The 20,701-nt window shown below is 45.6% G+C and overlaps 2 protein-coding genes across 2 annotated transcripts in view; both read left to right on the top strand.

Annotated features, from left to right (window-relative positions):
• Nucleotides 1-5,934: 5,934 nt before the first annotated feature.
• LOC146765029 (keratin, type II cytoskeletal 5-like) lies at nt 5,935-20,453 on the top strand. The gene has a single exon (XM_085563009.1). It carries the CDS (start codon nt 18,961-18,963, stop codon nt 19,519-19,521), a length of 561 nt encoding a protein of 186 aa, XP_085419135.1. The 5' UTR covers nt 5,935-18,960; the 3' UTR covers nt 19,522-20,453.
• LOC110477814 (keratin, type II cytoskeletal 73) overlaps nt 19,931-20,701 on the top strand; it is a 4,456-nt gene continuing 3,685 nt past the window's right edge. Inside the window, exons 1-2 of the mRNA XM_085562751.1 lie at nt 19,931-19,936; nt 20,399-20,613. Of these exons, the coding sequence (XP_085418877.1) occupies nt 19,931-19,936; nt 20,399-20,613 (221 nt within the window). The remainder of the gene's footprint in view (nt 19,937-20,398; nt 20,614-20,701) is intronic.

The following is a 20,701-nucleotide window of genomic DNA, read 5'->3' as shown; positions in this document are numbered from 1 at the left end:
CCCCGGCAGCGCAGTTCCGATGATCCCCACGCGGTCCAAAGGCGGGAAGGGATTGAGGAGAGGCTGCATTTCACAAACCCCTGGTGAAATGAACAGGGCTAATGCCCTTATTAATGTTCAGCTGGGCAGGGGGCCTGACACGGAGCTCGCGCCCTCGGCCCCGCTGTTGCAGCTTATCCAGGTAGCTGAAGGGGAAGAAGGCGTGCAGAGTCTGTCCCTGGTACTGGTAGCCAAAGGGTGAAGAGGTGTGCAGTCTGTAGCTGAAGTCCGGATCAGCAGCTGTCACCTCTCTCCTTTTCCCCTGGTAACACCAGGAAGAGCTGCCCCTTTGTTCCTGCTTCCCACAGCCCAGCCCAGTCCAATCCTCTGCAGGCTATGGGGACAGATCAAAAGTCGATCAGGGATGTGGTTCCCTTTTCCCCAGCCAGAGCACCCGTCCAGCCCCTTCCACTGTGCCCAGCCTTCCTTTTAAGGGGTGTTTTCATCCCCAAAACCCCCTCCCATGATTCCGCTATTTGCATCCCAGTCCTAGAATGGCAGTGTGGGTGGGGGATGTAGGTGATCCCGAGGTGGTTTAGCGAAAACAAACAGAGCAATTAGTTAATTAACATTTCAATATCAGTACTTAGCTTAAGACAGCAGTGTCCCAGTATTGCCACCAAAACCAGGAAGACTCTTTTGTTCATTACAAACCTCTAGTGAAATGAACAGGGCTAATGGCCTTATTAATGTTCAGCTCTTTATTAAAAGGTTAGCTGGGCAGGGGGCCCGACCCGGAGCTCGCCCCCACTGTTGTAAGTTTTCCAGGTAGCCGAGAAGGCGTGCAGAGTCTGTCACTGAAGTCCCGATCAGCAGCTGCCCCTCTCCTTTCCTCGTGGTAACACTAGGAAGATCTTTTTTTTCTTCCTGCTTCCTACAGCTCATTCTAGTCTAGTCTTCTGTAGGTGATGGTGACAGGTCAAACTTCGATCAGGGGATGTGTTTCTTTCTTCTTTAGCCAAGGTACCTGTCTAGCCCCCTCTACTGTGTTTAGTTCTCCATTTAGGTTTGTCTTCATCCCCTAAAAAACGGTCCCATGGTCCCAAGGGTTTTTTATTTGCATTTTAGTCCTGGAATGGCAGCGTGGGTGGGAGAGGCAAGTTATCTCTAGGTAGTTTAGAGAAAACAAACAGAGCAATTATTGGTACTTAGCTAGAGCTAGCAGCTGTTCCAGTGTTGGCATCGAAACAAGGAAGGCAACCCCGGGGCACTGGGAACTTTGCTCATTACACCTGGGGCAGCATCCCGGTGCCCCAACAGCACTCTCGGAACAGCAGGCTGGAACCACGGGGATGAGCAGAAATCCCGGGGAGGCGGACAAGATGTATCAGAAATTCCACAGCAAATAGCTGGAACCTGCGGGATGTCCTGGCAGGGCAGAGGGATGCGGGGGCCAGCAGCAGAAGAAAGGTTCCCCGCTGGGTTATGGTGGTGGCAGCTGTTAGGAATATGAAATTGCTTATGTTCCAAAGGGCTGCTGTTAACTGATTGTGGATCAATTACCTGTTGTTCATCCCCGGTTAACTACCTGCTGTTCACCCCCTGTTAGTTACTTATTGTTCACCCCCTGTTAATTACCTGCTGTTCATCCCAGGTTAGAAATCCCTCTCTGTCAGGTCAGGTTTCACCCTTGCTACTTCCTAGAGAATGGCACCTGGGACTGTGAGGAGGAAGTGACATCGGAGGCCACATGCAGACGTTGAGACACACCAAGTCCAACACCAAAAAACCCCTAAAACTACGAGCCACCACAAAATTGAAGGACCCAAACAAGTACAAAGAGTGAGCAATTAGTCCTAGTGTCCACCAGGACATTTTTAACCTCTCGCTGAGACATCAGCCAGAGTAAGGACTCCAGATTACAGCCTAGATTTTGGGAATCCAGTTGTTCCTGTGAGGAGAAAATCTCCGGCTTTGCCTGCATGCAAAGCGGACAAAGTTGCACTCCTCCTCCTCTGTGCCACTCTGGGAAACAGCAGCAGCACCAGCACCAGCACCAGCAGTGGCGTTTGCATGACCCGTTGGGCCCCCATCCGAGCTGGTCACGTTTTAATAAAGGCATTCAAAAGGAGAACGATCTCCTGTCCATTCTTCTCAGCAGCAAATTCCTTTCCCCAAGCTGCAGGTCTGACTGTTCTCCTACCAAGCCCAGAAGCAAGAGAGCGGCTGCCCTCAACCCCATCTCCTTTTATCTGCCCCCATTCTCGCGGTATCTCTGCTCCCTTCCCCCCCAGACAAGCTCCCAAAAACCAAAGGAGTTCCCCCTCCCCAGCGTCTCAAGCACCCACCCGTCAGTGCTTCTTAGCAACTCAGTGGGAAGAAATTCCACAGGTAATAAGGAAAGAACTAGAAAAGACCCAACCACCAACACCAGCGCATTCCCTGATTCCATGTGGAGCCAAACTCCAGCAAAGTCTGGAGGAACTTTGGAACTGCATGGAGGGAGCTCCAGATGTTGTAGTTCAAAACCGGGTCTCACCTGGGTTCAGCTTCATGGCTCTCAAGAGGCATCACCGTCCAGGTGAAACCTCCGGATCCAAATGAAAGCCACTCTGCATCATCACAATTCTGTTTTTATCCAAGGGATTAGGCTTTAATTCAGGCAAAACTTCATCTTTTAGGATAAAAAGTGGTGTAATTCTGCACAGTCCAGAGGGTCACAAGGCTCTGGTTTCATGGATAAGTTGTGCAAGCAGGGTGTTTCTCATCTCTAATAAGAAGAAATAAAAATTAATAAATAAAAATCAGATTATTAATAAAATGTATTATTAATACAATCATATAATTAATTTAAAGTGTTATGATTAAGAATACAATATTATATTGACAATAAAAATTATTATTGATAAAATATTTATTATTAATAGAGATATATTGTAAATATAATATAATATAATATAATATAATATAATATAATATAATATAGTATAATATAATATAATATAATATAATATAATATAATATAATATAATATAATACAATATAATATAATATAATATAATATAATATAATATAATATAATATAATATAATATAATAATTTAGAAAATAAAAAATATTGGGCTAATATTATTATATCAATATTATAGATATTGATTAATAATTTAAATATTAGATTATGGATTAATATTTGATTAATATTAGACTAATAATAAATGTATCTGATTAATAATTAGAATACTGGATTACCAGTGTTACCAACAAAAAAATCAGCTTAGTAAAAAACTGGAATTATGATAGAAATATCTCATTAATAGTAAAAATATTTTATTAATAATAAAAAATATGAGTGCTGTGGTCAGGCCTGAGTGTTTTTTACTGATCACTCTAGAAAAGAATGAAAGGACAGAAAGGAAGAAGATCTGTAAGAAATGAGCACTTCTGGAGGCAATTCCCGCATCCCATTCATGCCTCTCCCTTGGAGGGGATGAGTCACCTGCTGGGGATCAGACACAGCCTCTACTCTAGGTGACGCCAGACTTTTGAGGTTCCAAGGAGAGCTGAGAGCAGCAGCTGGGAACCCCCGAGGGGTTCAGTGCTGTTTGCACACTGGGAGTGTTTCCCTGGAAGGGAATATCCAAGCCTGTTCTGCTCATCAGCGAAGCCATCAAGGGCTGCCTGGTTTCTGGAGACGTGTTCCAGCACCTCCTTCCATATCCAATTATACCTGCTGGAGTAGGAGGGCAAAATCTCATCTGGTGTTTGAGTTGCCTAAAAAATACCATGTTTTTTAATATTTATAGCGGTTCCTTTCCTCCATGAGCTTTTGATCTGGCTCCTGTAGGTTCTGCAAGAAGAGCATCTGGCCCAGTTTAGGACTTTGGACCACACAGATTTAAGACCAACACCAAGATTTAGGTTTTTAGACCATGTGAATTTAAGAATACCAGATTTCTGGGGTTTAGACACAAGTTTAAGTTCAAGATCCAGTTCTAGGTATTGGGACTACAAAAAACTTAAGACCAACATCATATTCAGGTCTTTGGAGCACAGAGGTTTGAGATCAAGATCAAATTTAAGGTGTTTGGACCACAAAAATTTAAGATCAAGGCTAAATTCTAGGGGTTTGGACCACAGAGATCTAAGACCAAGCATAAATTCCAGGCTTTCAGACCACACAAATTTAAGACCAACGCCAACATTCAGGTCTATGGACCACAGATATTTAAGACAAAGGCTGAGATTCAGTTCTTTGGACCATTCATATTTGAACTGTGGTGATCAAGCAGATGATTTTCTTTCCAGTGCCAAAGCATATTGAAAAATGTGCAGAAAACATAAAAAAAAGATGCAAATTTGATGCTTTCACGGTCATGTCCACTGCTGGCTCCTCATTGGCTCATCCCTAAATTCATAGAATAACAGAATACATCCTGAGCTGGGTGGGACCCACAAGGGTCATCCAAGTCCAGACTCTGTTTCAAATGTCAGTTTGAGATCACCAATGAAAATGTCACGAGATTGATTCCATAAGGCTGCAGACATTTCGAGTTTTGGCGTTCAGGGGCTGAGCTGAAGAGAAGAAGAGGATCAAAAGAGGGGCCCCCAGCGGATGTCTTGGTGTGTGTTTTCCATCACCACCGGGCTGTGAATGCCAAGAGAAGGAGTTTGCTGACATCCTGTGCCCAGGAAGAGCAGGAGCCTCTGGGAGTGCTGGCAGCTGAGCAGGATCCTGGGAATAGGGGGAGGACAGGGAGAAGGGAGGAGCTGGCAGAAGGTCAGTTCTCTTTGGAGCTGGTGGTGACTCTGTCTCATGGCTGGCTTTATGCCAGAGGTTCACACACATGTTTTACAGAACATCCCAGGCTGAGTCAGCCTCAGAACATGAGACCATGGGGAACGTCAGCTTCCATGGATTGAGGACCTCGTTGTCCAAGTGCTGTCCTAAATATTCTCTCCCACTGCTGTAACAACCTCTTGCTTGTGGCATCCTGGGAGGTTCCTGAGTGTTTCTGGGTGTGAAGTGGCTCATCCCATGGAATTGCAGAACTATGGAATATCCTGAGCTGGAAAGGACCCACAAGGATCTTTGAGTCCAACTCCTGTCCCTGCACAGACACCCTAAAAATTCCACTAATTACAAAATCCCACCTCCTGAGAGCATTGTCCAAATGTTCCTGAAGCTCTGGTAGCCTCAGGGCAATGACCATACCCTGGGGAGCCTGGGCAGTGTTCAACCATTCCCTAGGGAAGAGCCTTTTCCTGATTTCCAACCTAAACCTCCCCTGACAGCTGCAGCCATTCTCTGGGTCCTGTCCCTGGTCCCCAGAGCAGAGATCGGAGCTGTCCCTCAGGATGAAGCTGCAGCCCCCAATGAGTCTCCCCTCAGACTCCTCTTCTCCAGCCAGACAAATCAGTCCTCAGCTGCTTCTTGTGTGGTCCCTCCAGACCCTTCGTCATCCTCACAGCCCTCCTTTGGGTGCTCCAGGATTCTCCAGGATGCTCCTGGCACCCCCAGGAACGCAGCAGGGGCCCAAATGCACTAGACACCACCATCTAGTGGGAGGAAAAGGTTGTGCTGTGCTAGTATGGAGCTGGTCTTTGCCCCAGTTCTCCCAGTCTGACTGGTGGAATTTTTTACACCTTTGCTGTGCAGATTGTGACCAGAACAAGACGTTCCCTCCTGATTTACTTTGGCAAAAAGCCGTGAAATTAGTCATGGTTGTATTGTAGCACCATCAAAATTGTGGGGCTCATTTCTGGGCCTCTTTCCAAAATTCCTGTTGATTAGAAGAGCACTGGTGAGCCGTGATTACCCTGGTACACAGGCCACAACCAACCCTCCCGGTCTTGGGAGGGAGCAGCAGAAAGTTGGCTGCTCTGACACAGATACACTGAGTTCCACCAGCACTGCTTCAGGAAGCAGCTGTGTTCTCTGCTTCCCACCAGGTGGGAGAAGCAGAGAACACCTGGTATGCTTGAAATTTGGTGACCTTTGGCTGTCAAATGAGGCATAAATATTTTGTCTCCTACAGCAAAATAGGGATGGGGTAGAGCTGGGAGAGGGAGGCAGAGCTGACAGGGTGGCATCAGGTGGCGTCAGGTACCTTTTGGGGACTCGGGGTCATTAGGGTTCAAGTGGGCTGGGGGCCAGAATGGAGGGTGATCCAATGGATGAATCTTTTGTGACATCCAGGGCTATGAAAACCCAAATTCAGAAGTTTGGCTTAGAAAAGTAGAAGAAAACTCAATTAAACCACCCACAGTCTTTTGCTATTTGTTCTGGGAGGACAACCTGGACCCAGCCATGAACCTGTTGGCTCTGGCCACAGGAAGGAAATAAAGACTCTGTGTGAACCCCTTCTTTGCCTGAAAAGCTCCAAATTTTCAAGGCATGTGCTGTGAGAACCCTGCTCAGGAACCTTGGGGTACCACAGGAGTACTGGGAGGGGGATTCAGCGGAGCCCAAGAAGAGACAAACTGGAGGCACAAAATGAAGCTGAATCAGAGCAGCTCCAGGCCAAATGTCCTCCCCTGGGCTCCAATCCTGATCTTCCAGCTGGGAATTCCATGCATGCTGCCGCTGTTGAAATGAAACATGCAAACTTCAATTGCTGTCCTGTGTGGGTGTAATTGATAGCGCTGTCAAGAACCCCTAATTAAGCTGCTCGTCTTTCCAGCTGCTTCATCCTATCAATTATCTCCCTTGCTGGGCTGAGGGCAAAGTGTTCCAGAACAGAACATTGCACATAATGAGGTGCAGGGAAACCTTTGGCATCAGCTGCTCTTGGAAACAGAATTCCAGCAAGATTCTTTGTAACCAGATTTGCTTTTTATCTGCTTTCTTGTGAAAACCACTTGGATGAACCCAGGAATTGAAAAAAATAATTTAAAAATTTTAAAAATCCCTGAAAAACCAAGACATTAAATGAACAGGGAAAATATTTATTGGTAATTTGAAATGCTTAAATGTTTAATGGCCATAAAAACATTGACTGAGGTTTGAGCCTATTGAAAAAGTTCAGGATTGATCTGGTGGAGTAGCAGAGGAAAATTATTTCTTCTCAGTGATCTGAAATGAAACTTTCATCATGTTTTGTTTTGAAAGAGACTTTGGCAGGAAGCCTTGAGTAGAGAGATTGAATCTTGGCTCCACCTCTTGGGCTCTCAGCAACTCTGTGAAACTTCTCAGCCTTTTCTTCTCCACCTGTCAAGACACTCTAATAAATCCCATTTCATGTGCCTTAAGCTATCCCAAGGGTTTTAATTACAAGCTCCCATGTAAAGGATACTGACAAGGAGTAGCAGATGGATTAATAAGGAATTTTGCAGGATGCAGGTTGCCTTATGCTCTGCCCACATTTATGCTCTGCCCACCACAGCCAGTTTACCACTGCTCTCAGTTAAATATTAACCAATGTCCAATTAACAGCCTTGGGCTAGAACCTCCTAGTTTAAAAGCTTTTTATTGTCTTCTCCATGTGAGATTTGTTTTCCAGGTGATCTACACAATCAATGCCAAAGACTTAACAAGAATCACAGAACCATGGATTGGGCTGGAAGGGAACTTAAAACTTATTCAGTTCCACCTCTGCCATGGGCTGGAGCACCTTTCACTTCCAGGCTGCTCCAAGCCCCATCCAACCTGACTTTGGACACTTACAGGAATCGGGCAGCCACAGGTCCTCTGGGAAAAGCATTGCAGGGCCTCATCACCCTCACAGGGAGGAATTCCTGCCAAATATCCCATCCACCACGGCCCTCTGGCAGTGGGAAGCCATTGCCTGTATCCTGTCCCTCCATCCCTTGTTCCCAGTCCTTCTCCAGCTCTCCTGGAGTACCTTTAGGCCCTGGAAGGGACTCCAGGGTCTCCCTGGAACCTTCTGTTCTCCAAGCTAACACCATTAACTCTCCTACCTTGTCTTCATGGCAGAGGAAACTGTTCTTGGAAGAAAGAAACACTCCCCAGGCCATTTCCTAGCCTGTATTTACTGTACGGAAGCAGAACAAACTAACCCAATAAAAGAATTCAAGCTGACTGCATGATTTACACTTAGAGAAATTCCACTGGATTTCACTAATGTTCACTTGTATTGCATATTGAAACCTCCTAATTTCTACCAGGTACTGCAAACCCCAGGAAAGGCCCCAATTATTCCTCTTCATCAACCAAGCTCCACTCCTGATATATGTGTAAAGGAGGAGCACAGACATGCCAGAGCACAGGGGTCCTTCTGGATTTTATCCTCTCCTCCATGGTGTCTCCCAGCATGAGCCAGCAGCTATCAGCTGGGTGAGCTTCCCATGGGAGAAGATTCTTCTCACCATCCTCTGCTCCTAGTGTTGACCCTTGGCTGAAGCAGCACTTTGGCCTCCAGGCATTCTTTGGGAGAGGCTATGGAACCTGGAGCCATGGCCAGATTCTCCAAAACACAAAGGGATAGAAATGTGTTTGTTCTGGGCTCTGGGGAGGTCAGGGGTGCTGGGGCACCGATGGGTTGGTGGGCAAATGTGGAGGTGCTCACCTTGTGCAGGTCAACAGGGACCTCCTGCAGCCCCTGGATGTGAAGGTGAACCCTGAAATCCAGTGGATCTGAAAGCAGGAGAGGAGCAGCTGAAGAGCTTCCACAACCAATTGGCCTTTTTGATTGACAAGGTGAGAGCTGAGAGAAGACTTTGGTGTTCCAGACTTTGGTATCTCTTCTTCTCCACTGCAGTTCATGAACCTTGAGCTGGTTTTGGTATGTGTGACCCTGGTGCCATTAATGTAGGTCAAGCACATTATGTTTTTTTAATCTGATTTATACTTGTAAATAGTTTGATGAACTGCATCTGGTTTTATTAGTAATAGTGGGAGGGGCTGTTCCTCTTAAGTGTCCAGCGGAGGTTTGGTACTGTGGGCTTCTTTCTGCAGCCAGATGTATGAATGAGGGTTTCCACTTTCAGCCCATTGATGCAGATTTATTTAAAAGTTTGTTGTTTCTGTAGCTATCACAAGGGCTGTGCTGTCCAGGGTTTCCTTGGAGAAGGGATGAGCAGCAGGCTCACTTTTCTCGAGGATTCATGGAATCATGGAACTACAGAATATGCTAGGTTGGAAGGCTCAGCCCACCAGGATCATGGAGTCCAGCTCCTGGCCCCATGCAGGACACTTCAACAATCCCACCATGTATAACTGGGGTTGGGATGGACCCCAAGGATCATCAGGTTCCAACCCCTTTCCATGGCAGGGACACCTCTCACTTGACTGTAGGCTTAGGAAGGTCACATTGACCCCTTTTTCCTCTCACATGGTTCAATGAGCCCAGGGACTGCTGACCCAAAAGAGCAGATTCCTTGTGTCCCCACACTCCTGTGGTCCCAGCAGGAGTCATCCCAACACACACCTGAACAGGTGGCTTTGCTCTCTAAGTGCAGGTGCGACTTCCAGGGCAGCAGAGCAGGGCATTGGCTGCCCAGTGGGATGTCCTGTGGAAGCAGGTGCTGCCAGCCCAGAGGGACATCAAAGATGTCTTCGGCAGGTTTGCCTGCTGCTGCTGGCAGTGTCTGGACTCACTGCAGCAGGAACAGGACCAGGTGGAGCCTGAGCTGAGCCACTCGAGAAGTTTGTGCTGGAGTTCAGGTGCCAGTGAGTGAGGAGAAACTACCCTCGTGGCAGGAGCTCCAACAGCTGCACTAAGGGTACTCTTGGCTTGGGCCATATCCAAAGGCTGTTATTCAAAGGGCTAAGACTTAAGGAGCTGAGATCCAAAAGGGTGACGGGCAAAAATCTGGGATACAAAAGATCACACCCAAAAACCTGAGATCCAAAAATCTGACACCTGAAATGTTGCAATCCAAGAACCTGAGATCCAAAAGTTTGAGATTCAAAAGCTGACATCCAAAAGGTTGAGATCCAAACAGATGAGATCCAAAGCACTCTGTCCCCTAAATATCCACTCAAAGAAGGTCTCCATTCTTTGAATGACCCCTTCACTGGTCTCTTCCTCACCAGATATGAGTAAAAAGTGAACAGATGCACCACTGCTGAGAGTGACTTATGTTGCTGAAGAATGTAAAGAATTGGGACAAATGGAAGTTTTGGGTGCAGAGATTCAAGGGGTTTCCTCTGATCCACTCCTTGCAAGGCAAGGGGCAGGTATAGAGACTCTTAGAAGACCTTGGACAGGTGCGGGGTGTGGAAAAACACACCACTGAGAGAATACTTCATTCAAACTGGTGGTTTTTGCTCCTTGTCCTTGAATTGTGATGGTTTTTCAGCAAGATCTCTTCAATACTGGATATATCCATGGGGATCCCATAGCTGTTGCTGGTTAGGAGATAACTGAGTTTCTCAAACAAAATTTCTTACTCCAAAAATATAATGGAATTGCCTTAGATCCTTGTATAGGCATAATTTTGACTCCTAAATGTCTGGACTCTTTTAGGATGTGGAGTGTGTCCATCTGACCAAGGCAGAGCTGGAAGCAAAGGTGGAAACCCTAAAGCAGGAGATGGAGTTCCTGAAATGTATTTCTGCTCAGGTAGGGATGCTCCTGTTTAAATCATTCCTCATGGCAACTCTTCCTCCCATCCACTCCTTGTCTAGATGAATGTGGGCCAGATTAACCAATCAGGCTCTTTTTGGGAATCCCAGATCAAGAAGATCTTGAGATCCGAAAAAAATAAACCAAACCCAGTTTCAACTCCTGGCCTGTGGCTCAGGTCAGATTCTCCATGGTGATGTTACTTCTACTCGTATGTGAGATAAGAAATCTGGGGACAGGGATGCTCTGGTAACTTATGGCTGCTGAGCACAGCTTTTAGGAGAAGTAATCTGGAGAGAAGTCCTTGTGATGCCTCTGTCATTGTGAAAATGGACAACAGCTGAGCTCTGGATATGGAGGCATCCTTGGGGGCAATCCTCAGGACTATCCTCAGGGGCATGGAGCACTGGTGTGAGGGCATAGCCTGGAAAAGCAAATCCCAATTGGAAGCGTTGTACTGAGCCAGGGTAGGTCTGGTGACAGCTTCTTAAGCCTCTCACTGTCAGAAGTAACAGTGCAAAAGTGGTGGGATTTGGTTCCTGTCTTCAATAAGTGATTTCTGGATCTAATTTTCCCTTCTGATAAACTCTGTGAGTCTCAAAGCTGGGAGAACACCTCTGGAAGAGAGGTGATGGCATGTGCTGGGAATGGGGAGTTGTAGGAGAATTTACTGTTTTCTGCTAGCACTCTCAAGATCCACAATTTTTTTTCTAAACTGAGTTTAATTCTCTCTGGGAAAAGACTCAACGCTCCTGTGTAAGACACTAGTATCGACTCCCAGCTTTCTCCTTCCTTACTAACAGTTCCAAGAGCTTGAGGAGGAAAAGTGTAGGCACTTCAAGAAGCTGAGGTCCCAGCAGCAAGAGATGAAGAGCTGAGTTTTGTGATCCAGAGGAGGCAATGTCACCTGGAAAACATGAAGGAACAGGTGGGATGGATAGGATTTACTGTCTGGATCCTATGTGTCACATCCCAAGTTGTGTTTGCTACACCTTTGTGGCATCTATAAAAAAATGGGGACAAATTTTTAGCAGGGCCTGTGGCAACAGGACAAGGGGTAATAGTTTTAAACTGGAGGAGGATTGATTTAAATTAGATTCGAGGAAGAAATTCTTCCCTGTGAGGGTGATGAGATCTTGGAATGGATTTCCCAGAGCAGCTGTGCCTGCCCCACCCCTGGAACTGCCCAAAGCCAGGTTGGACAGGGCTTGGAGCAGCCTGGGATAGTGGGAGGTGTCCCTGCCCATGGCAGGGGTGGGACTGGATGAGCTTTACTGCCCTTTCCCATCCAAACAATTCCACGATTCCACAATTTCTTTCATCTTTATCAAAGTGAGTTGCCTCACACTGGCTCCATTGGTCTAGGAAAGCTCTTCCCAGAGCTGAGCAGGGAAGAAGGATTATCTCCCAGCCCATTTTCTGTTGGATCCTTTTGATTATTGCAAAGAACTAATTGCACCAAATTAGATCATGGGATTAGCTACAGCTCTCAGAAAATTGCTGAAATTGCTTCAGCAGGAATTCTGGCTTCTGACATGGGTTCAAAGCATCCAACAAATGGGCAGAATAATGACTCACCAGTAATTCAGCACCTGTAGAAACTGGTATAATTTCCAGACCATCTAATTCATTATATAGTTTATAACGGGAAGCAATGGGAAACCTTAATTATTAGTTCCAGTTAGGGCAGAATATTGGTATCCTCCAAACAAAACTCAAACACAGTCTGGCAGCACAGGGACATGTTCAGACTTCTGGAATATTTTATAATTGATTATTGATTTTGGAAACATTTGGCTTTCCTTTAAAATAGCCCAAATCCTTCCCCCCCGAAAAAGGAAAAAAAAAAAAAAAAAGTTTAAGACTCTCAAAATAAGTAGGATTTTTTTCTTTTAGAGCTGGGAATGGTGAAAAAGAAGACACAAAAAAGCAGGATGTCTCATATCCCCCCAGAAGGTGTTGTCTTTGCAATCATCACCTGGTGACATTGAGCAGCGTGGGGGTCATGCTCTCAGAGATGCCTGGGGAAGACACAGTGAACTGCAAGATGAGCTCCAGAAGGCCAAGGATGATCTGGCATGGATAATGCAGGATTCCCAGGAGCTGTGGAATGGCAGGATGGCCCTGGATATTGAGATTACAACCTACAAGACTCTGCTGGAGGGTGAAGAGGGCAGGTGGGTTCCACCACAGCCATGTGTAGGCAGTGCTCAGACCTTGGGGCTCCTTCACAGCCCCAGAAGGATGAAAAGTGCTAGAAATGCTTGCTGCATCATGGATAACCTTGAGACCTCCTTCTCCTCTGAGATCTGCCTTGGGAGCCCTGTTGGAGTATGTAAGTAAGATAAAGGTTTTCAAATTTCAGTACAAAATTAAACCATCTCTCTGTGACTTGGAGGGGGAGGAGAAGGAAGTCTGCGTCTTCCACATGGGTGACTCCTGTTATGTTTTCCCCCAGCAGTGATTTCCATTGGCTCTAGGACTGACCTGGGATGTGGGTCTGGACAGCCCAGAAGATTCAAGTCCTCCTACAGTACTGCATCCTGATCCCACGACATTTGTGCCTCTCATGGAGGATTCACCTCTAGAAGCGTGGCTGGCTCTGAAGTGGGGAAATTTATCCCTGGTGCTCCTGGCTGCATCCCCAGGAGAGAGGAATTTAGGGCTAGAGGGGCTCAGCCTTTCCAGACATTGGGGCAGTTGGGAGGTGTGGGAAGAGCTGCAGGGCTGCCAGGAGCTGCAGGGCTGCCAAGAGCTGCAGGGCTGTCAAGAGCATGGGCAGCTCTGCTCAGCCATGAGGGATGTGTGGACCAGGCATGGTGATTTTAACTGGACTTCCTTGTCCCAGGAACAGCCAGATCTGAACTTCAGCTGTGAAGGCTGTGACATGCAGATTTGAGGGCTAAAGTAGAAAAATGAAAGTCCTGCTCCACTTTTAGTGCTAAAAGTAACCTCAACTCCACCTCAACACAAGGGAGAGGCAGACTGGGTGTGAGAACACTGGAGCATCAGGAAACCACATCAGAAAAGCTCCTCCACTGGGATCACATCAAAAAGGGACACTTGGAACATTAAAAACCCACAAATCCTTTTGATTTCCACTTTTTCTTTAAAAGGTTGTTGGTTGTGTTGGGGCACTTATCCTCTTATCACTCAATTCCTGTTTCCCTTTTATTTTTCCTCACTAAATCTTTGCTATCACTGTGCCAAACAGTGAGATATAATCCAGAACCTTTTCCCTAAAGTGTTCTGGGAAGTGTTTCTGGAAAAGGAGCTCATCAAAGTCTCTCTGATGCAGCTTTAGGAGACTTAGTGGAGTTTTGCAGTGGGACACATGGAGTCACGGAGAGGAAGGAAGGATTTTAGTGATGTCCTGGGAATGACTGGTCATCCATGTGGAGGCGGGGAAGCCATAAAGAAAATCTTAATTCAGAATTCCACCCACTGGATTCAGCAAAGATTAATTACTCCACTTGTGCTCCTTGGACACGGATAAATTACACCACCCTCATTTCTCCTGGGTGGCTTTAAACCTTTTGCTCCTTTTCCAGTAAAATTAATGGAGAGCCAACATGTTACCATTTGCTTTTAGGTGTTTACCAAAAGTACAGAAATGCCCATTCATCAATTGCACAAGACATATCTAATGATTAGAAGTCTTAATTAATAGAGAGGAGGCAGAGCAGTCTGGAGAGAATCATGGAATCATGGAATGGTTTGGGATGGGAGGAACCTTAAAGGCCATCCAGTTCCACACCCTGCCATGGGGAGGGACAACTTCCACTAGACCAGGTCGCTCCAAGCCCCTTCCAGCCTGACCTTAGAGACTTCCAGGGCTGGGGCAATATGGATCCAATAATGTAGATCCAGTCTTTGGTTGGTGTAAATTTAAGGTCTTTTAAGATGATTTGCACCAAATTTGACTCCTACCTGGATTCAATAGGTGTTCTAAAATTCAGAATGAAATAATCTTAGCCTTTGTGTTTTTATATTCCGTCTGTTGCAGACATGAGATGACAAAATGCATTTTTTTACAGCTCTTCAAAATCTGCTGGAAGAGGTTATTATGGGGAAAAAAGCCCTGTAATGTGCTTGGTTGGTTTTTCAACAAAGTTTTCGAGGTCCTATGAGTATGATTCAGGCTTTCAAAAAGATCAAATGGGGATCTTTTTTTTTCATTGTACAGTTGAGCAGATTAAAGAACCAGAAATAAGTAACATAAATCAACATAAAATTAATAATAAAAAGAAATATTAAAGTGTTTTGTGGTTAAACTGAGGAAAGAGCATAACAAAGAAATGAACCTGAGGTTGGGCAGATACATTTTACCAAAGGCAAAATCCAGAATAAAGGTCTTTCCTCACCAAAATTATTTGGATTCAGAACTGGAAGAGCTTCCTCTTCCCCCACACTTTCATGTGATAAGAAGTTATTTCCCAATCAAATATGAGAAGCACAAAATACGTCAGGCTCAATCATTAATGAAGGAAACCACAAGAAAGATTTGACAAGAAAAGAGCAATCAAACAGGTATAAATATTCATTAGGAGGGTTCTGATCGCCAAAGGTTTCCCATTGTAAACAGATCATCCTCTCACTTTTTATGCAAGAGAAGAATAAATCAGGGCAATGACATGGAATTAGGGTTATTTCTTTGCCTCCAAACTTCCCTATCACAATTTCAAGATGTGATAAACTGATTTGGCAAGTGTTGAACTTAAACCTGGCCTCTGAACATCAGACATTCTGCAGCACCTCCCAAAGCTGCACCAATCCAACCCAATCCTTATTGGGCATTAGACTTTTGGCATAGGAAGAGCCTTTTTCCTGGCTGAATACACTTCCCACTTTCCACAGGCAGTTCCTTCCCTGGGATGGCTCGGGGTATCTCTTTAGCTGGAAAACTGCTTCAGCTGGAAAGGATCAGCTATCTTGTGGATTTACAGGGACATTTCTGAAACCTTTTAACAACTGAGATATTTTCTCACCTTTTCTAACACTTTTGCTGTTCTGGGCAGTGGGACACCATCCTGATCCAGGATTCCCATACACCTCACCTTCATTTCCACTGTGGGAGGAAGAAAGCTACAAGAGGAAGATCACAACAGGAGGAAGATCAAATCAAGCCTTTGCTTTGCTGGGAGCCTCCAATTTCAGGATCGGGCGATGTGGCACCACGAGCCGAGTGGATCCAGGGGCGTGGGATGTTTGGGCTCTCATTAGGACTTCAAAGGTGCTGAAGAAATTTAGTGCCCAAAGGGTGGGACTCATTTCACCTCCCTCAACCTCCCCAAGCAGGCGCCGGGGCTGGTGTCTGGTTGTCTAGACGGCCTCTGGTCTCCAGGAAGAACAGAGGGAAGGAGCTACAGAGGTGGATTCCTCCCACCTGCCTCCACTGCCTATTTTGGGAGTTGATGAATCACTGTCTGGAGATGCCAGATCTTTTTCCATGAGCCAGAGAGGGAGTCTGAAAGAGGAAATTAGAATCCGTGGCCAGGTTAATGGCTGAAGGAGAGAGGAAAGTGCACCGAGGCCCAGTGTTTGATGAATTTTATGAGGAATATCCCTTGAAAATCCCAGCTTTGACTTCTCACTTGGATTGTTAATGAGAGGCAAAAACATGTGACCAGACTGAATTGCCTTGGATAACTTTGGCTTTAGGATACAAGAGGCTGCACTAATCAAATCAATCCTCCAACATGTTATTAATAATTTGGTCAAGAATCTGCCCAGTCCAAGGAACTGTAAAAGTCCATGTTCCCACCCAATCTTACATGTATCAAATGTCTGTGGCACAGGCAGATTCCTGCCATTGTCCAACCTGACTGTGAGGAACTCTCAATGGCTAAGGATAATAACAGAGCCCTTTGAGACTATCGCATAAAACACCTTCTGAGAGCTCATCTGGATTCATCTCCAGAGGCAACAAACAAATTAGTGAATGCCACCACTCCTCTAATTAATTCCTTTTTCAGCAGCACATTCAGGGAGTGAAATGCTGACAAAGGAAGCGATTGCAAGTTGTCAAAATGACTTATCCAATCCCTCATCAAAATATTTTCCTTTTTGATTTCCTCACTTCATCCTTTTTTTTTTTTTTCCCTTTTGAGTCAAAAAGCTGCAGGTTTTTCTACTGAGTGCTCTCCCCTTTCCCATGTCCATATTCACAAAAACAAATTGGTTATTCTTGAGGTCTTATGCACCACTTATTATTCCTTGGAAAGACCTAAAAGACATTAAATGAAGCTGTCGTCCCACTGGGATCCAGAAGAAGCAACAGGAATTTGGCTAATACACAAATTTTACCCAATGCTGAGCAACTTTACCCAAAATCTCTTTCCTCTAAGGAACCCAGTGGCTCTCACGAGTTTGGGAACTGGGGCTGCTGCAGCACAGCTGTTTCACAGATGTTTAATTGCAGCCTATGCTGCATTCCAAGTGTCTCCCACACATCCGACTGGGATAATGGGGTGCAGAGCAGGAATGGGGCACATCTTCAGTCTGATGATGAGGCTGGTTTCCTCCACAGGGTTCTGAACAACTGCTCTTCTTTGGAGTCAAATCTGCATTTTGCTTCTGATAAATCTGTTTAGAACTTCAAGGACTGTGGAAGTTCCAAACTGCAGCTTTTGAAGCCTCTCATATTTGTTTAATCTGATATTTCCAGCTGTGCTGGCAGCCCAGTTTACACTGTAAGCCTGAACTACTACAAACAAAGGTGTCATCTGAATGTTGTAAATATCTGGAATTATCCCTTTTGGATAGAGCAAAAGTAGCAGTTTACACAAGTAATTTAATACCACCAGCCCCTCAAACTCACAGAAGTTGCAATTACAGCTTCAATTAATGGCTTTGGGGATCCTGGAGATGCAGTCACATCCCGCGGTTTCCATGTGCATCTTCTTTTCAACCACTTGCTATTAGAAAGTTGTGTGTTTGGAGGTTTGGCATAATTTTTGTCATCATGACTCTTGGAAAATGTTTTTGGAGGAGGTCAATGAGGGTGAGGGAGTATAGAACCTGAGTGTCTCCAGCTGCCATCCCATTGTATAATATGGAGATTCCTCCAAGCATTGCTCCTTTCGAAAGGAAGGACTGAGGGTGTTCACTTGTTTGAACTATGTCCTTTTTTTCTCTCAAACACTTCTTCCATGAAGAGCTGAAAGAGCTCTTTTGTTTTGACTTTCCAACTGCCAGTTTGGAGAAGGCCTGGAGAGGTTTCCTGCCTCACCTCCTTGGGCTGGTGATTAGGAGAGAGAGGGATTCATCCCCCTGGTGTGAGTCAGAGCCTTCCCCAGTGTCCAGCCTAATCCACTCACTAAGACTTCCTCTATTGGTGCAGAAGCCCAGCCCCTGCGGAGAGCAAATTACCCCCATTCCCCTGAACGTGGCCCCAGGGACTCCTTGCCTTGGAGCTGTCTCCTCAGGTCTCAAGGACATGTCTGGCAAAGTCACCCAAATTCAGCCGTCACTTGGTGAATGGGGCGGATCTCACCAAGCTGGAACAGACTGTTGTTCCTTTTTTGTTCCCCATAGAGACTTCCAGGAGGCAAGTCTGAAAGGGCTCTGACACCCAGCCCTGTGAGAAGCTCCAGAATAGTAAAAGGCAAAGAATTAATTGTCACAAATAAGAACTCACAACGTAATTCTAGAAAAAATGGTCACTGATGGCACAGAACATACATCTGTGGGCAAACAGAAATACATCACAGATCCTGGATGAAATCTGATCTACTTCACTGGTGTTTCAGGGAAGGCCATTGTGAAATGCTGTAGATTCCCAGGCTTCTTCACATTCCCATAATTCCCAGAATTCTGTGACTCTGTGCATGTAACTGGGAAATATTTTGAGTCCTTGCATACAAATCCAGACCTTAAGCTCTGTGAATATACTGGTGTTTGAGACAGAGAAATGATCCATTATGACACAACTTCCACAGCATTTGTTGTTCTACAGATGATGTTCTTCTTTTATTTTTCCTTTGAGTTACTTTTCCGCACCCAAAATTGTGAAATTACCCCCACAAAGTGCAAGTCCGCAAAACATCCCATCACACACAGCTCTATGAGACACAAAACCCCAAACAACACACTGCAAACAAATCACAAAGAGTTCCTTCAAAAATGTTCCTAAACTATAATTAGCACTAAGTTAGGGGAGCACTTCAAACTGTAATGTATTCGAAGGCAACTTGCAAACAGAGCACTTTTAGATTCCTTTTTATTTCCTCAGTAGTTACTATTTGCTGGGCTGGTTTGCATTTTGAGGAGCATTTATTGCTGCCAGGCAAACCAAACCCTTAAGTACTTAAATTACCGTCCTGATCCTATCAAGGCTAGCTTCCCAAAATATATATAAGGGACAGCATCCCCACGTCTCTCCAGTGGGATCCCTGTTCCTATTCTGCACCAGAGCAGCCCCATAACTTTGCTATTCCACCTTCAAATAAGCCACAATGAGCAGGCAGGCACCGACGGTGAGATCTGTCCTGGGACGAAGAGGCTTCAGCTCAGCCTCGGAGATCTGCGGTCGCAGCTACGCCGCATCCGCCAGCCAGCCTGTGCGGTGCGGCGCCTACAGCAGCAGGAGCGTTTGTAACCTGGGCGGGAGCAGGAGGATCTCCTATGTCAACGGGGGCTGCTCCACCAGCTGCTTTGGGGAGATGGGATTCGGAGGCATGGGCTATGGGAACGCTGGAGGAGGAAGGATTGGCCTGTGTGGCCCCCGGGGATACAGCATCGTGCGGGGGTACCCTGAGCGCAAGGCTGACGGCATCCAAGGGATCTGCATCGACGAGCGGCTGCTGAAGCCCCTCTGCGTCGGGGTGGACCCGCTGGAACACGAGATACGCTGCCAGGAGAAGGAGCAGATCAAGACCCTCAACACGCAGTTTGCCTGTTTCATTGACAAGGTGAGTCCAGACCTGCTCCAGAATTGCTCTTCCTCAGGGAAAACAAAACCTGACCAAACCCATTTGTGCCACCTCCTCCAAAGCCCCAGTCCAGCTCTGCCATGAATCGCTGAGCTGGGTCCACACAGGGCTCCAACTTTCCACTGAGAATTTTAAGATAATTCTAAGAATTTTTGATAACTAATAATAATTTTAAGAGCACATTGGTCCAGACTGAGATTTTTTCTAATGGGGCTCATTTCAGCCCTGTCCCTGTTCTGGCATTCCATGGCTTTTGAATTATGGCCATGGTTGCACTGGACTTTATCGCACTTGTTTCCTCTTGGACAGTCTCAGTCCAAATTTGATTTCTTTCTGCAGCTTAGGTTGAAGTTACAGCCCTGACAGGTTCATCTTTCTGTGAATATAATGTGTTAAATAATTCCAATGATTCCCTCCTCTGTTTGACTTTAAATACAGCGACAGTTCCAAAATCTTTCCTGAAGACAAAGCTGGTTAATCTTGATCCAGATATATGAAGGTTGGAGATGAAATCTGATCTGTCACCCAAGGATCCCTTTGTAGAATAAACAGAGACAAAGCAGTTGCACTATCTGGGAACTTGATTTTATCCTAAAATACATCAGAGGCACCATTTGCAGTTTTGTTCCTAATACTTGTTAAGAAATGCAGATTCAGACACCAGGCTCCTAGATTTCTAAATTATGTAGACATGGGACTCTTTGATTTCTAAATAATGTAGACATGACATTTAGATTTCTAAATAATTTACATGTCTGAATTCTAGATATTGAAATAATTCAGACTCGTGGCATAAAGACTTCTTAATAAGGGCAGATAACTTTCAGGTCCTGGTGCTGTATTTTCTCTCACTTCCTGAAAATCCCATTACTGCACCTGTGGTTAAGCACAGAGAGTTAAACAGGTGTTGAGTCCCTGCCTTCACCTCTTTACTTGAAGAATTGCTATCTTTTGCCTTCAGGTCCGATTCCTGGAACAGCAGAACAAAGTGCTGGAGACCAAGTGGGGCCTCCTGCAGCAATATGTGCTGCCAAAAAAGGGGAAAAACCTGGAACTGTACTTCGAGAATTACATCTGTGACCTGCGGAAGCGCCTGGACTGTTTGCTGTGTGAAAAGCAGAAATTGGGCAGTGAAGAATGTGCCACAAGCCAGCTGGTGGAGGAGTTCAAGTGCAAGTAAGGACCTTCTGGGCTCCTCTAACTGGTGGCATTTTGCTTTTCTGGTTCATCTCGGGCAACTTCTCCTAGACTTGTGGCATGTCCC

This window comes from Lonchura striata, chromosome 29 (assembly GCF_050655825.1).
Source record: "Lonchura striata isolate lonStrDom1 chromosome 29, ASM5065582v1, whole genome shotgun sequence".
Classification (NCBI taxonomy): Eukaryota; Metazoa; Chordata; class Aves; order Passeriformes; family Estrildidae; genus Lonchura; species Lonchura striata.
This window is presented reverse-complemented; position numbering and strand designations above follow the sequence as displayed.